General features: G+C 44.0%; 1 protein-coding gene across 1 annotated transcript in view; it reads right to left on the bottom strand.

Annotated features, from left to right (window-relative positions):
* LOC140994217 (transcription initiation factor TFIID subunit 4-like) overlaps positions 1-15790 on the bottom strand; it is an 88572-nt gene that overhangs the window by 56748 nt on the left and 16034 nt on the right. The window contains exons 3-8 of the mRNA XM_073463778.1: positions 14748-14900; positions 14229-14351; positions 13515-13604; positions 12359-12568; positions 6534-6609; positions 5342-5456 (exon numbers count right to left, since the gene is read on the bottom strand). Of these exons, the coding sequence (XP_073319879.1) occupies positions 5342-5456; positions 6534-6609; positions 12359-12568; positions 13515-13604; positions 14229-14351; positions 14748-14900 (767 nt within the window). The remainder of the gene's footprint in view (positions 1-5341; positions 5457-6533; positions 6610-12358; positions 12569-13514; positions 13605-14228; positions 14352-14747; positions 14901-15790) is intronic.

The raw sequence follows: 15790 nt of genomic DNA, 5'->3' as shown, positions 1-15790 counted from the left end.
TCTGAGTGGCTTTGACGGAGGGGAACAAAGAACCACAGAACACACACAGGGTGGCCTCTCGCCACTCACTGGCTCACCTCCACAGTCATTTACGTTCATGCCACCGATGTTGGTTGCGACAGAGCCTGTGCGTGTGCTGCTGTGCTTTTGTGTGCGGTGTGGGCACACACCGACGGCCAACTCCACCCCGCCGAGACCCTCCTGCTCCTTGGTGCGGCCACAGAGAGCCAATATGAAACTTGACACTACAGCGGGAGGTTGACAAAGACGATTAGAGCAACTCCCTGAACCTCGCGCACCTTCTACCTTCTCCCCCTATTCTGCTCTTCTCCTCCAGCACTCGGTCTAATTATGCCTTCACAGAGTATCTACACAACAACACAAGCATGGATACATAGGGTTATACCCTGCGCTGCACCTCAGGCGCTGCACCTTTCTTCATCACGTCCTTATAGATATCTTAACCTGTCCTAAAAAGAAGCATGCCTGAGGCCGTGTTCACTCAGGCAAAGAGGAGACGCTGCTACTTTCACAGCTCTCGTATGTAGCAGACAGGTAGATGACCTTATCATGCGTGTGTTGCTGTATTGACAAAAAGCCGTGTGAAGAAGAGGAAACTGCCATAGAGTACAACAGTTATGACATCATTTCGTTGGAATAGATATAAGTTGTCACATTTTAAGCAATGGTGACAACAAAAAGTCTCTTTCTGGACAGATCTACTCACTTACTTATGAGCCCGATAAAAGCTAAGCGAGGCACTTAAGAGTCTGAGGTTTGAAAAGGACAACACAACAGGTTAGATTATCTCTGTAAAATAGGGTAAGTGACTTTTAAATTAATTCCTCCTGTCAGATATGACCTGGTTGGGCAGATTTTTAACCTCAGGGGTTGTAAATTGAAATCTGAAGTATAGCTAGCTTGATTGCGAGGTAATTTAATAAAAAAAAATTCAAATAATGAGACAAATAATGATGGGAAAGACAAAGTAAACTTCACTAAATTAGATGAGATGAAAGTCAATTAACTGTACTAACTATACTTCTTGCCTACTGGCTTAGATAAAACTATATTTGTTACGATATGTAGCATGAATCTATTTAGAAAATATCATATGCTTATGTATCTGCCCCTATAAATAAAAAAAAACATAAAAGTGAATTTATAATGTAGCTATGTGGCCTCTGGCGATCTGATCATATAGAAATAACCCTAATAAAAACAGGGAGTAAGCTACTGTAAGGGCAGAAAACCAAAATATCAGCTGGAACTTCTTTATATCAAACAATAGCATCAGGAAGATGATGTACAAAAAAACAACACTGAATCTACTGTGTAACATGCAAAAAATGTCAGCAGCAGTATAGGGGGGAGATTACTACACTGGCAACAACTGTATAGATACATAAAACATAAAGAAGTATCCAAGAACACTGGTAATATTATGAGTACATTATGAGAGTTTCTTTTTCTTGGATGGTGTGATTTCTGGCTATTTGGGTCCGCCGGGGCTCAAATCAAATGATAATGCCAAAGACAGGTCTGACATTAAAAGGAGGGAATGAGATATGAAATGCAAAATATTCCCGACTATACCTCCGCGCTAATAAAGCAGAGATGTAATTAGCTTCCACAGAAGCTAAAGAGCAGCCTCTCAGTTATTGGTTTGGGTTGGCTCGGGGACACGGAGCCGGCGGTCACATGAATACATATGCATGTCGTTTCCATATCAAGCTTGTGTTTCACAGAGGGCACGCCATAGGTGGTGAGAGGACTGCATTGCCATTTAGAGGTTGTGTGAGTGTGTAGATGATAGATGGGGGGGTGCATCCAGATCTCCCGCACCAACCCCCTCCTCCTCCTCTTCCACCATCACACCAACCCCCCCGTCCGATGGATAAAGGTCCCTGCGCCCAGGCAGGGGGCCCCGATTGATCCCTGTGACTAACACCCGGGCCATGCAGGCTTGTTGCGCCCACACTGAGAGACCACTGGAGGAGTGTTCTCCACAGAGCAGCCCGAGGTTCACTGGGCAGCTGATGGGATATGTGCTCATGACCCAAATGGATGACAGCACTGGTGGCAGTGGTGGCACAAGAGGGGCCAATAAACTCAGCCACGAGCTAAATTCAATGGACCACCCAGACTCGAGCTGTAATTATTCGCAAACATTAAAAAACATGGTGTCATGTGGATGAGGCGCATTGTATGTCACAAAGCCTTGGTTTAATTAACAAACTTACAAGTAAAAGTTAGCATCATAGGCCTTTCTATTTTGTCTTTCAGCGTTTTGGCGTGCCACCATTTTCTTCCTGGACTTCTTGGAGCGACTTTATAGCGGCTCGGCACTCGATCTGAACATAATCTAATCTTGTGGCTGCCGAGTTTCCAAGTCTGCATCAACAATATTTGGGAGGTCACTTTTAAGTTCTAATTGAGTCACATTTATTTGTAAAGCCTTTTTTTTTTTTTTAACAAAACAGGCAACATCATATTGCAATTTATAGAGCAACAAAGGATGTAACCGCAGAGACAGAATGTGCTCCTTTTGCTGGTAAATGATGGAAAAGGCCTCTCAGATCCACTGGCAGCGAAGATCGCAAACAAAACGTTTTGTTCCTTGTTTTGCGTGTGTGTCTGTGTGTGTGTCTTTTCTCAGGCAACTATGCGAGTGTTTGCGTGTTCATGCGCACGGATGTGTGTCCACCATGTAGGACAGGGTTGGATTTGAAGGGCTGAGGCTGAGCTCGGAGGTTGGCAGAGGGCTGAGGGCCTCGGCTGGCTCGCCTGTGATTACAGCGGATGTCGAGTGTTTACAGAGAGATGAGGAGGGGAGGTGGGAGTGGGGGGGGCACAGAGACAGCTGCTTTCACTCTATACTGTAAACTACACACACACACTCGAGCACTTACACAGAAGGCTGGAGCTGCACTGGAAACCCCACAAGCCCTGCAGTGTGTATGTGTGTGTTTGTGCTACAGCTGGCCCGCTGGGACCGGTGGCTCGGAGTGACAGCCATACACACATCAGTCCCCCGACTACAGCTGAACACGGTGCAGGCTGGGTGGGTGACAGGCTGGTGGATGCTGACTGACCAGGCCAGCCACACTCAATGAGTCGAGGAGTTTCACTCGTTTCTTATCCTAAGTGTTTGTTCGTTTGCACTTTCGAACATTGTGTCAAAAACACTTCTACTACATCATGCCAATGGCATGTTATGAGTGCCGAAGACCAAACTAAGTAGAAACTCACAGGGAACTTTGAAAAACTTGTAAAGCGAATAAAACTTCTGTTTTCTTCGATTGTGATTTACAAGGAACTCAGCTGTGACTTCCGCTCACAGGTCAAGTCATTACGTTCATGTTGCAGGTTTCTGGACGTGGTGTGAAGACATGACGGCGTCACACTGATCGCCCTGCAACACTGGGCTCTGTTCCAACATGTTTGTACCCTCAGGTAAAAAAACACAACAAACAGTGAATGAGACTGGGAGGATTCATTTACCAACTAACTTTTTCCCTTAAAATATCAGCTTCAAAATCATGTTGATGGTACAGTGTCTTGTAATAAGGTGAATGGTGTCTCTGTCTCAGCTTCTCCGCCCCCCCTGTCACTTGTATCTGCACTATGTAACCTGAGTTTTGTCCGTAGTCAGCACCTACACTACATCTGACAAATTGTTACGGATCTGGGATTTGTATTTACGGCAGTGGTGTTGCATTCAGAAAAAGGGATGCCAAATCGCTCATAATTTTGCTTTACTTGGTTTCATGCACACTGTTTGCAGTGTATGCTAAGAGTAAGGAGGAAAATAAAGGTTTATTTAAATAGCAATCTCTGAGTAAGAATGGGCAATATGGACTTGTAATATTGCAATACTTTTAAGCAATATCGCGATACACAATATATATCTCTCAAAAGCACTTCAGAAATATGTAGTCTCATATCACGCTAACAATATCATATCGATAAAGACATCACTTCAAACACTGACTGACTAAAGGAGAAAAATTAGAGATGGAGATAATGTCAGCAGAGGCCCATCACTCATTAAACATTAAAATCAATATCAGCCTCAGCAGCCTCATATTTGACTTGAGGAGTGTGCTGTCAGAAGAAAACAAACAACCTGCATGTGGAGAGGAACACATGCACGGACGTAAGACTGGTGCTGAGGGACCCCACATTGTGTACCTTGTTTAACATGTTAAGTGCACACCAGGCAGACTATCACCTGACCTGGATAAAAGGAAAATATGCCAAAAATGTCAGTGGCACGCTTCTTGCGTGACAGTGCTGCTGTGCGTTATTGGGCTCATGTTGAAACCAGTGTTGAGTTGAGGGCCATTGTGATCACCGCAGGGGGAAAAAGGTCGTCAGTAACAAGCGAGCCTGACAGCTTAATTACCAACGCAGCTAAAGATTTATTGGTTTATCAATCAGAGCCTCGGGCGCTGCCTTTCCCCTCAGGAGATGGGAACCATTACCATGAACCCGTTGGCCCATGACCCAGACACTCTTCTTGCCCCGGCCCGGTCACACCAGGGCAATCCCAAAGCCCCGCTCCTGTCGATACACGCACGCACGCAATTTGATACACACACATAAACAATATCCTCAGACTGTGAAGATATACACATATGTTCATGTGCGCCCAAGCACGGACCCAAACAAACAGAGAAACAGAGGCATATATGCAAACATGAACTAGCACGTATATGCTGCACAAACACTGACAAACACAAATACACAAAGCTCACACAAAACATGGACCACAAAGGCCAGCATGTGGGCGATGAACCTTTTATGTTTTGAGACAAAAGCAGAGCTGAAGCAGAGACAAGACCAGAGAGAGCGAGAGAGAGAGAGAGAGAGAGAGAGAGCAAAGCTGCGGGCTAAATACCGTATGTTTGACTTAACCAAAAGGTATTTTCAGAACCGCATCCAGAAATTCCAACCATCTGGACACAATTACCGTATTTCTAAATTAAGATTTAGCTCATTTGTGATCCTGTCGATGAGTTGTGACACTGACACAAGGAGGGCGATCGTGAGGGTGATCTATTGGCTGGCAGCGTGTTGCTATGTGGTGGGCGCAGAGAGAGAGAGAGAGCGAGAGAGAGAGAGAGAGAGAGAGAGAGGACCACCGATCAACCAGCCTGGCAGCCGGGCAGGCAGGCAGCCAGGTGGCCAGGCAGGCAACTGGGATAAACACTCATAGCCTTAGCTGAGAGTGTAGCCTGTAGTCATGCGGAGGCATCTTAGTGAAATGCTGCCCCCATGTGACGGCTGCCGGGAACAGCAGGCGCTCTACAGTCACTCTCCTGGCGTGCTGATGTACCTGAAAGAGCCTCCTCCGGGGTCATTGAGCTTGTTTTTCTGATTCCCAGAGATCTGCACAGCCAGGCCCACGGGACTTTTGCCTGCTTGGATGATGGCTCCCTTCCCCATTGTGCCTGTTAAAAGCGAAGGAGAAACAAAAGAAGAAAAACACTCAACAAAAACAGGAAAGGAGTAATGTTATCATTGAAGTGTCCCTTTCTATCTGCGTCAAATATCCTCCTGTCTAACGACTACCTTCAACTGCGTCTGTCATCCTCTCAGGGGTAGATGGAGGGGGAGGTTGGGGGAAGGGGGGGGGGGAGAGCGGTACTGTCGCTCTCCCCAGGTTGGTGCGGAAAGCGTCGCTCTGTCAATATCACTGCGCTTCACCGGCTCTCCTTACACTCCTAAACCGCATCCTGCTCCGAGACACGTTTTCCAGAGAGGCACAAGGACTGCCAGAGTGAATTTAAACTTGATTTTAACAGGCATGTTCCTCACCAAGAGGCACAGAAAAGTATTTTTAGAACTATCCCCGCATTCCAATTTATGGGCATAAAACAACCTACAGATCTTTCACTGCAGGCAATCTTGGGGAAGGGGGCAGATCAAATTTGTATGCACCTCCGATCGTACACACACACACACACACACACACACACAGGCATACACATGCACAAGCGAAAACAGGTACACACATTACACACACCACCTGAGAGCACACAGCTCTCTTCGGGGAGCGTTACGCCTGGTTGGTGTTGGGGCGATATTTGTGGGCTTCTGTGGGAAGAGTGTTTGTGAATCAGTGTGAGTAAGCAGCAGCGCAAATGTTTGAGAAGGCTTTATAACCAGACAGGAAAAAACACCTGTTCTCTCTGTGGCTCCTGCCTGTTTACACATCTTACAGCCTACTGAGAGAACATTTAGAGTCTCACTAATGGCTATCTTTGTTTAAGCGATTTGTTCGCTGGCTCTTTATTTAACCAGAAGGTCAGGCAGGAGTTTGGAAAATCTGAAAACATCTGGTTGAGCTTGCAGCCATGCAGGGAGAGGTAAAAATCTAGAGGCCAGGAGAAAAGTGTGGGCTGTCGAGGATGGAAAACTGACACAAAAAATTACACAACTCTGAAATTACTTTTACACTTTTGTCTTATTCTGAAAAAAATGACAGATTCTGTACATGTGATTAAATTCAGGAGAAGCGTCCTCACCTTGCGCTCTTACAGACTGTGTGATCACCATGGGCATCCGGACCGGGCCACCGACAGTGCTCGCTGTCTTAATACCCTGAGGAAGAAAAAAAAACAACAACAATACAGATTATGTACTTTATTGTAGTATTTTATAGAATGAAACAATTTGTAAGTAACAGGGGAGATTAAAAACTATGAAGCTGCCTGCCTGCTGAACCAATTCTCCACTTTAACATCATCCCCCAGAGGAATCCTTCAGGGAGAAATCAAGTTTTGCTCCCCTTTCAGACTCAGTTAGCTGCAAGAAATGATCCAGAGACAAGTATGCGGTGAGCAACTTTTACTGTTGTGTACTGATTTTTTAGTTTACTGTAATATATTAAAAATATCCGCAGTAGTAATGCCGGATAGATGCAGAATAGATACAAGGGTGATGAATATTACAGCAGCTATCCCTTCTGGGGATGTTCCTAACGACTCATTGAAACGGAAGTTTAAACTTTGACTAGTCGACAAGTCTTAAAGGAGGAAAACACTCAGAAAATCAGTCAACATTAAGCACAGTTGAATCTATGAGTTCAGTAAAAATATTGCATTTATTATAAGAGCCAAATTGCTAATCGCACGCTTCAATCGGCAAATCATGTGACATGTGTGGCACTTATTCTACCAAACACAACAACTACACAAAAAGGTTAGAACGATATTTGATAAAAGCAAAATTCGTTATCATAAAAAATCTTGTAGGAATACTTCTTATAAGCATCGGTTAACCAGCGTTGTTAGCATCATTTATGGTTGCTTGTTTTTTATAAAGCAACATTTAACTATATGGCCAATATTTTATTTAAATAATCTACATTAATAAAATGAAATAATAATACGTTTCATAGATTTTAAAGTACGTCTGGTGCCGACTAGCGAGGGTAGAAACGTCCAATCGACTCGTCGACTAACGCGAACATCCCTACGCACTGTACTGATTAAACACACGATGTGGATGGATTTCTGTCACTGTACGTGACCTACATTTGCTTGCATTTCCAGATAAGACAAAGGCAATAAAAAGTCAAGACGGCGGTGAAAAAGTAGTTTAGAAGAAGGAGAAGTAGTAGTGGTAGAAGAAGAAGAAGGAGCAGGGGGGGCGGGGAGGCTGTGCTGGGCTATTAGAGTCACTTCCTTCCTTGGTAGCAGCCATGGGCCCGGCCCCGGGCTCAGCCATCCATTCTTACCAGTTTGCTTCTTGCTGCATATTTTTTAGCCTTGTTTTCCATTCCCTGACACATGCTATATTACTGTTCAAGCTACTGAAAAAAGACAGAGGCCATTTTTCCCAGAGATCCACTGCAGGGGCCTGCGAGAGTGGGAGGGAAAGGGGAAAAATACATTCAGCACAGGCAGAGATAGCTAGCACCTCTGGCCAGCCGGCGACACAGTTAAGAGGGGGTAAAAAAAAGTCAGGTGGAAAGTTTGAAAGAATCAGAGGGTGAAAGTGAAAACAGTGAAACTGAACTCACTGCTCATCTTTCATTGCAGTTTGAATGATTGGTAACACTTCACACATATTAGTGGTACTGTTAGTGCTGGCATTCTTGGAAAAGACTACTACTAAAGTGCAGCGTTGGGGGTTAGCGTGACAGGATTATGTGATTAGGATACTAAAAAAAAAAAGGAACTGTATTCCAGTAAACTTAAATGCTACACTGGTCTGTAACCATGCACAGTGTGTGTTCTTATAGAAGACACAATTGTTAATTGGATTAAATAAAAGTCATTTTATATTTCTTTTCTCTCGTCTTTTATTTGCATATGTTTGGTATCGAGGTAATCCAAAAGTAACGGAAAGTAATCAAGTTACATTTTTTAACAGGTAATTAGTAACTGTATTGGAATACTAGAGGTTGACCGACATGGTTACCGATTATTAGAAATAAGGGAGACTGGTAACCGATGTTTGGATCGGATATTCATGTGCAGTAAAAATGAAAGACTTAGTGTCAAAACAACCAGTGATGGAATGAGCCTTAGTATAATTTACTCAAGTACTGTCCTTGAGTACAGTTTCGAGGTACTTAACCTGAGTATTTCCTTTATACTTCCTCTCCATTAGATTGATTTGATACTTTACACGTTACTTTGCAGATTCACATTATTTTATCGTTTATAGGCTATTTATTGTGATGTGTTACCTATCATACATTGTTGTGGGTGGGACACTGTGTGAGAGGATGTTGCATCAGAGCCAAAGTAGCACAAATTAGTTATTTCATTGGCAATCTGACAGAAAAATCACAGATACCAATAATCAGCCAGGCCAATTATCAGTCTATGTCTATGGAGTACATTTTTAAAGTAACCCTCCCAACCCTGCTGAAGTAATCTTGATCAATCACGAGTGATTTCCCTCAAAATCCAACCCAGAAACACTGAAATTAATTAATTTAATTTTTTTTTTTTTTTTAATGACATCCAAAAGGATTATTTTATTAGATTTTCTACCCTAAATGTTTCAAACTTCAGATCTTCCACAGTAAAACAAGCGGTCACTACATTACACCCATCCCCTATCAGGCTATTGTAACCACAGTTACAGTATTTACCTTTTAAATATACCATTTTGTAATGTATGCTTTACTGTATACCCTTGTGCAGTAAGTGTGATGACACAGGAAACCTTACAAATAATATAACTTCATATCTATAGCCTTTACTTTACATTACATTGATTGCATTTATATTTAAAAATGTTCTGTACTACTGTAAGAAATGTTACCCGTACTGCTGCGGTAAGAGCAGATCTTTTTTAGCCCAACTCAACTATCTGTCTGGTTTCAGACTGTTGGTGTGCCAGGGGCGATCATTTACTAATGTTTTGTGTGATAGCTTATGTTGGTGTTTTATGCATGTGTGTGTGTGTGCGTGAGAGAGACAGAGAGAGAGTGAGATGGAGAGAGAGTGAGAGAGACCAGAGGCATGTTCTGGACATAGACTGCGGCCGCCACATTGCTTTAAAATTGACCCGGGGCTGACCTAGTTACCTCGCTTCACCCTTCAACGGTTAACGGGGAGAGGGAGGGAGATGAGGGAGTGATTGCGGGGGTAGATACAGTGAGAGAAACTGGTTGAAAGTGATGGAGAGAGAGTGAGAGAGAGGGAGGGGGAAAGAGGGAAAAGCAAGTGTGAGAAAAAAAACTAGTGAGGAAAATGGTGAGAGAGAGAAAGAGAAGAGAGGGAGAGGAGGAAGGAGGAGGGAAATGCAAAAGAGAAAGAGTAGAACCCTCTAGCTCGCCCACCCCTCTGCCTGGACCAATCTGAGTCTGACCTCACTTGACCCGTCCATAGACGCCTGTGCTGTGTATGAACACATCATTTCCAGTGTGCATGTACACACACACACAGCGTTACCAGCACTCCCACATGGTACTGCGATACCGCCGTGAGTGGAGCGAGGCAGTCCTGCGCTCGACCTTGCAGGTTACCTGGCCTGACCTCGGCTGTATCTCCGCACTATGACCGAATGACCTGCTCACAACCTTGGGTACTGCGTGTCCGGTTGCCAGAGGAAAGGCTGACTAAAAAAGATCTTTGACCTGGATCATTTTTGAGGAACATTTTGCGTTTTAAAACAAACAGAAAACTTTTAAAGATGCACGGGGAACAACGCAAGGACGAGATTTGATCAAAGATTACAACACAGAACCAGAAACACAATTTAATTGAGGCTGAGGTCCCTGTGTGCTCAGTTAAGACTTGGTTACTGCTGTTATTTGAGTTGAGCAGATATATACAGTATATACACATTCCTAAAGGAGGATAAATTTCATTTTGTGTGTCATTCCCCCATGTGCAGTGAGTTGAGGAATCATCTGCTTGATCGTGATCCTGATTTGTTCGAATTGTCAGGAGGTTATATTTGGGTGAAATCTATAAAATATTCAGCTAAAATAGAGAGCAGTGGATTCCTCACAGGGCCCGACTGATATATTAGTTAGTTAGGCAGATATCGGCCTATCACAGATATATTCACAACAGCATATATGATGTCTGATATACGCCAATAAGAGCTTTTTTTAGAGATTATAATATAACAAAAAGATGCTTGACTAATTTATCATTATTAAATTCCAAGTAGGGAGCAAATTTTAAGCATTTTCCTTAAACGATAGTCGGATGCCTTAACAATCAATTAATAATATATGAAATTTGTTGTATGTTTCACCAGTAGAAACCTGACATGATCTATGTTCGATGCTACTCGACTGATAAACTGAACAACACAAAATAACGAGAAAAGGAAAGTTCTGAAGAGCTGTGAATGCTGCCGGTTAAACAGCTGACGCCAAATGCGCATTGCTGGCTGTAACACAACTTAATAACACAAAATAATGACAGCTGGCCCAACAAAATCCAACCTACACTGATACTACTAAATGGCTGCAATGCCATAATATCTGTTTGTGTAGAATGTATTTACTTGTATTTTAATGAAAGATACTTGTAGATGTATTTGCTTCCATCTCTGATTGTTGATTAATACATTTTTAATCAGTTAAACTGCGATAAATCAATTAATCATTAATCATTAACATCCCTAATTCCGAGTGAAGTTCACTGTTTCAGTGGACTGGTGTCATTTTAGACAATAAATTCTGATGTTAAACTGTAAAATCTGCTGCCAATGTTATAAATATCTTTGTCATAAGTGTTTATAACCACGTTTGAGCGATTATTGCAAAAAGTGTGTGAATATCAGCCAATATATCAATATCAGATTGTTTATACCCTAATATTGGTATTGGTATCACCCTAAAAAATCAGCCAGACACTATGTAAATGTAATCTTTTTAAATGTTCCCTTTTTTAATCTTGTTTAACTGTAGATTGTGATGTGGTCATCCTGGTTGTTGATGCTTTTTAGTGTCTTGTAAGCGATTTGACGCAGGTCATTTAAAAAAAAAACAAATGTGTGTGCTATCTGCCACACACAAGAAAATACAGAGATAAACTTTATTTATATACCTTGCAGAAGTGATATCAAGCATTTAAAAGGGCAGAAAATGATCCTGTCCCTGTAAAGTTCCTGAGTCAGGTACTTCTAATCTGCTGTCAGACTCTGGGCAGGAGTAAACAATTATCAACAAGGTGCCCTTGAGCCAAGTGCTCGACCGCCATCTGCTCTGATCAGTGGCCAGTACTACAGTTTGGTCTATATGAGCATCTCCAGTGTGTGCACATGCAGGTTTATAATATGTGCATGCATCCTTACCTAACAAATCAATATTTTTCTTCCTGTTTGCATCTTCATCCTGTGTTTGCATGAACATCTGACCTCGTATTGATCTTGTTTAGATAACTGTACATACTGTATATTGAAGCCCACCTCCTCCCTTTCTGTAAACTTCTCCTTCTTTTTCTGGTAAACTGAGCGTGAATCCTCAGTGAGTCTGTGAGCTAAGTGTGACTCTAACTCACTGTTGGCTGTGTGACTCCCAGCCATGGCACTGTGACACTCTCCAGCCTGATAATTCAGCCTTGTATAAGACCTATCAACACACAAACACACACACATCACACACACCACCACCACCACCCCCCTGCAGGTCTGCATCCATCACATTCTAGCAGTTTTCTATTGAATGTAGGAATATTGTGGGTAAATATTTGTCACATCTATTACCTGACCACTCTTCAGCTCTCCATGCACACACACCACATACACACTTCAGTGCACATTTACATAATAACTGGCTCACATGTCTATTTAAAGTAACCTAATATAAACTGTAAATGTGATAACTGAGTGTGCAATGGGATCTGCTCCAGCTGGTCAGCCCCATACATACCATGGCAGCTGCGTGTCCCAGCGTCCCGGCGGGCAGTGCGCTGGCACCCGCAGAGGTGCTGACGCTGTTCGGGTGGCGTATGCGGACAGCTGGCCCGGCCACGATGGCAGGGGGGGTGCCGCCGGGTGCTGGTTTGACTCCCTGCTGCGGGGGCTGGATCAGGGACTGCTGACTATTCAGCAGAGACAGCCTCAGGGCCGGGAGGCTCTTCTGTTGACGGGCAGAGAGAGGCCAGAGTTTGTAGTCAAAGGGCAAAACAGGCATGCATGAGAAAATACCACACACAGCTGCATAAACAAGTGCTGCTGTGGTCAGTGGCTAATTTAGCATGATGCTATCATAAAAACATGGTTACAGAAACCCCTGCTGAGACATGTGACAACACCTGTACTTCTTACACAACGATTCATGTGGTTTTATACGTCATAAAAAAACATTTACTTCTGAAGTCAAACAGTTTGATTTAATTTTAGGTCAGTGCATCTACAGTATGTTTAATATTGTATACGCTATGAAACATGGCCACTAGCCATTGCTGATAACCCGCTGTCACAGCCGACCTGAGGAGCTGAAGTTGCTGCATACAGACTATTTCAGGCAGATTTTTTGACGTAAGCGACCTAACATTGCATGACAACATGTGTTTGTGGCCGGGTTGGGCAGTCGGGCGCCTTGATGTGACGCTCATCACGGCTGGCTGGAGAAACCTGCTGGCTACTGGCAGGGACAACCGCAGGGGCCACTGTCACACACAGTCAGAAGTCAGGCCAGAGGGATGTGTGTGTGTGTGTGTGTATGTATCATTCTACTGTCAGACCTAGCCATCACAAGCCCTGGTGCCAAAGAAAGGACTACTTAAGGGGGTCATTTTAGAAAAATACACGAGAGGGACAGCTTAAGGAGTTAGGTTAGGGGACTTTCTAAGATGTAAGTTAGCCAACAATTTTATGTAAGGGGTCAATTTTGAAAATAACTTAGGTTAATTGGTTAACTGTTAATGCAGGGCCCTGGTGTTAGATAGTTAGACATTAGGTTTGGTGACATGTAGGAAACGAGTAACAGATCCACTTCAGGAAACAATTGCCTCAGTCAGTGTGATAGCAGTTTTAAAGTTGGCAGAGCTGGCTAAAAAAAGGTTTAGAATCGAGAACCACACCTTGAGAAAGGGCACCAGGTAAGGCTGCGGAGACGACTTGAGCTCAGTCTGCAGCCGGCTGGTGAACTCCTCCGGTTCAATCTTGGCATCCTGTCAGGGGAAAGTATAAACGCCACTTTACAAGACAGGCCCAACACTAAGTTTAAGTACATCGTGGTGACTCGAACACAACAAGATGAAACCCAGTCATTTGGAGCTGATGTTCAACTGCTCAACTCCCATCCTGACACCTCAGGCAGCAGCTCATTAATGTGCACCTGTGTATAAGATGTAAATTCATGATAGAGCATAGAGTTTTGGAAAGGGTTTTATGCTGCCATCTACAGGTTTAAAATATTCAATACAACAACACACTGAAGTGTCAACTTTGACTTACTCCTACTTACGTTTTAAACTGCGAAAAAAGTTTGGTCACACTTTAAAAAAAGAGTGATTGAAGAAACACTGTCGCTCCAGTCAATCAGATACATACAAAATTTGTTCTGGTGCTAATTAAGAAGCAGCTGTCAGGAGACCGGCAGTTTTTGGAAATATCGAATTAAACACCAAAGAGTTTGTCAGACTTTTTATAAGGTTGATTCCTAAAATACTAAAATAATGCTGAAAACTGTGAGTGCACATGATTGTGACTAGAGTAACCATACAGGTAGAACAGTTCCATGATATCCATGAGAACAGTGTTGGTTTGTTGGTTTGTTGGTTTGAGAAGCTCACCAGCAGGTCCTGAACCAGAGCCTTGACGTTCTTGGAAGTCTCAGGGGACGGAGAATTGTGAGACGCCAGCTTGATGAGTGTGGCCAGGAAATTCTTACACTTCTTGACATTCTCTTGCATTTCCTGTAAAAGATTAGAAGACAATTATTGGCAACAAATTGTAGCGCCTGTGAGGTTTATCAAGCTGAGATACAGTGTGTGAGTGTATCTCTATGGGAATGTGGGCCTCCATCTACGGCTGTATCTGTGTCCCTGAATTCACTGTGCGTCTGTGCCTTTATGTCTGCATGTCCTTGGGTTGGTATACACTTGTGTGAATGTATGAGTGCAAACGTGTGTGGGCATGTGTGAGACTCTCGATGCATGGCCAGCTGTGTGAGGCGGCGGGGGCTGTTGGTCCGGGGCTGAGCTTGTGACACAGCCAGCCTGCTGGCAGCTGTGACAGTGCCCGCGCCCTTGAGGGTGGAGTGTGGGCAGTGAAGGGGGCGGAGTGGGGGAAGGGTGGCGGAGAGAACGGACCTGGGACACGACAGGAGCTCCAGGCGCCGAGGCAATGCCCGTCTGCGGAGGCTGCACTGGCTGGGAGGCAGGCTGGGCCAGGGCCTGGGGGGCCATAACCACGGGGGTCTGCTGCGGAGCCGTCACTGCCACAGCCGGTGCCACGGGGGCCTTCTGGAAGAGCAAGGAAGAGACAGAGAGATAAACAGGACGTGACGCCTCGCCGGCAGCAAGGCCACAGAGAACAGGAGGCAGGCGCCACAGCGCTCCTGTCACATCTGGTGTCCTGACTTCGGTGGACATCGCTTAACAGACAAGGAGGAGGAAGGGGAGGTGGTGACAAGCTAGAGGCTGGGAAAGACGGGAGCTTTCCTTAAGAGTGACCTACCTGACAAGGGAAACCTCCTATCAAGGTCTGTTCCTGGTCATGCCAAACATTACACACCTATTGTCTGCTTTCTCATAATGACATGCGAGCAGATAAATGAATGTAAAATATCTCACATCCAAAAGACAAATCCTGCTCAACAGATTATTTGGTGCCGTCAGCGGTCTCTCACTCTAAAGCCCTCATCACCTCTTTGAAATCTCTCAGGGCCTGTTCACACTTGGCAATAAAATACATCTTATGTGAGGCAATCATAAGTGGACAGTTCTAAATACAGGTGTGAACGCACACAAGGGTCTGATCACTTGAGTCACATAAGGATGGGGGCGAGACCACATATACATCCACAAATGTGATGTAGTCCTAACGTGTAGTGTCAGCCAAAATATTCAAAATGTTTTTTATCTGCACTGAAGAGCTGCCTAGTATATAACGAGGAAAACTCCCAAACACAGAAGAAAAGGTCAAGTCTGAAGCAGAAACAAGGTGCCAAACAGCCACAGTGATCCTCTAGTCTGAGCATGTTTTCCTGTTGAGCAAAAACATATCTCCACAAATAAATAAAAATATGAGCAGGGAAATAAAATCTGCACAACACATCAACTGGTTCTGGATACAATCTAAAAAACACGGCATTTGGATAAGAAACACTGGGTCTGATCAGAGCCTCCAGAGC

The sequence above is a fragment of the Pagrus major genome, chromosome 4 (assembly GCF_040436345.1).
Source record: "Pagrus major chromosome 4, Pma_NU_1.0".
Lineage (NCBI taxonomy): Eukaryota > Metazoa > Chordata > Actinopteri > Spariformes > Sparidae > Pagrus > Pagrus major.
Note: the sequence above shows the minus strand (reverse complement) of the source record. Positions and strands in the feature narration are given on the sequence as shown.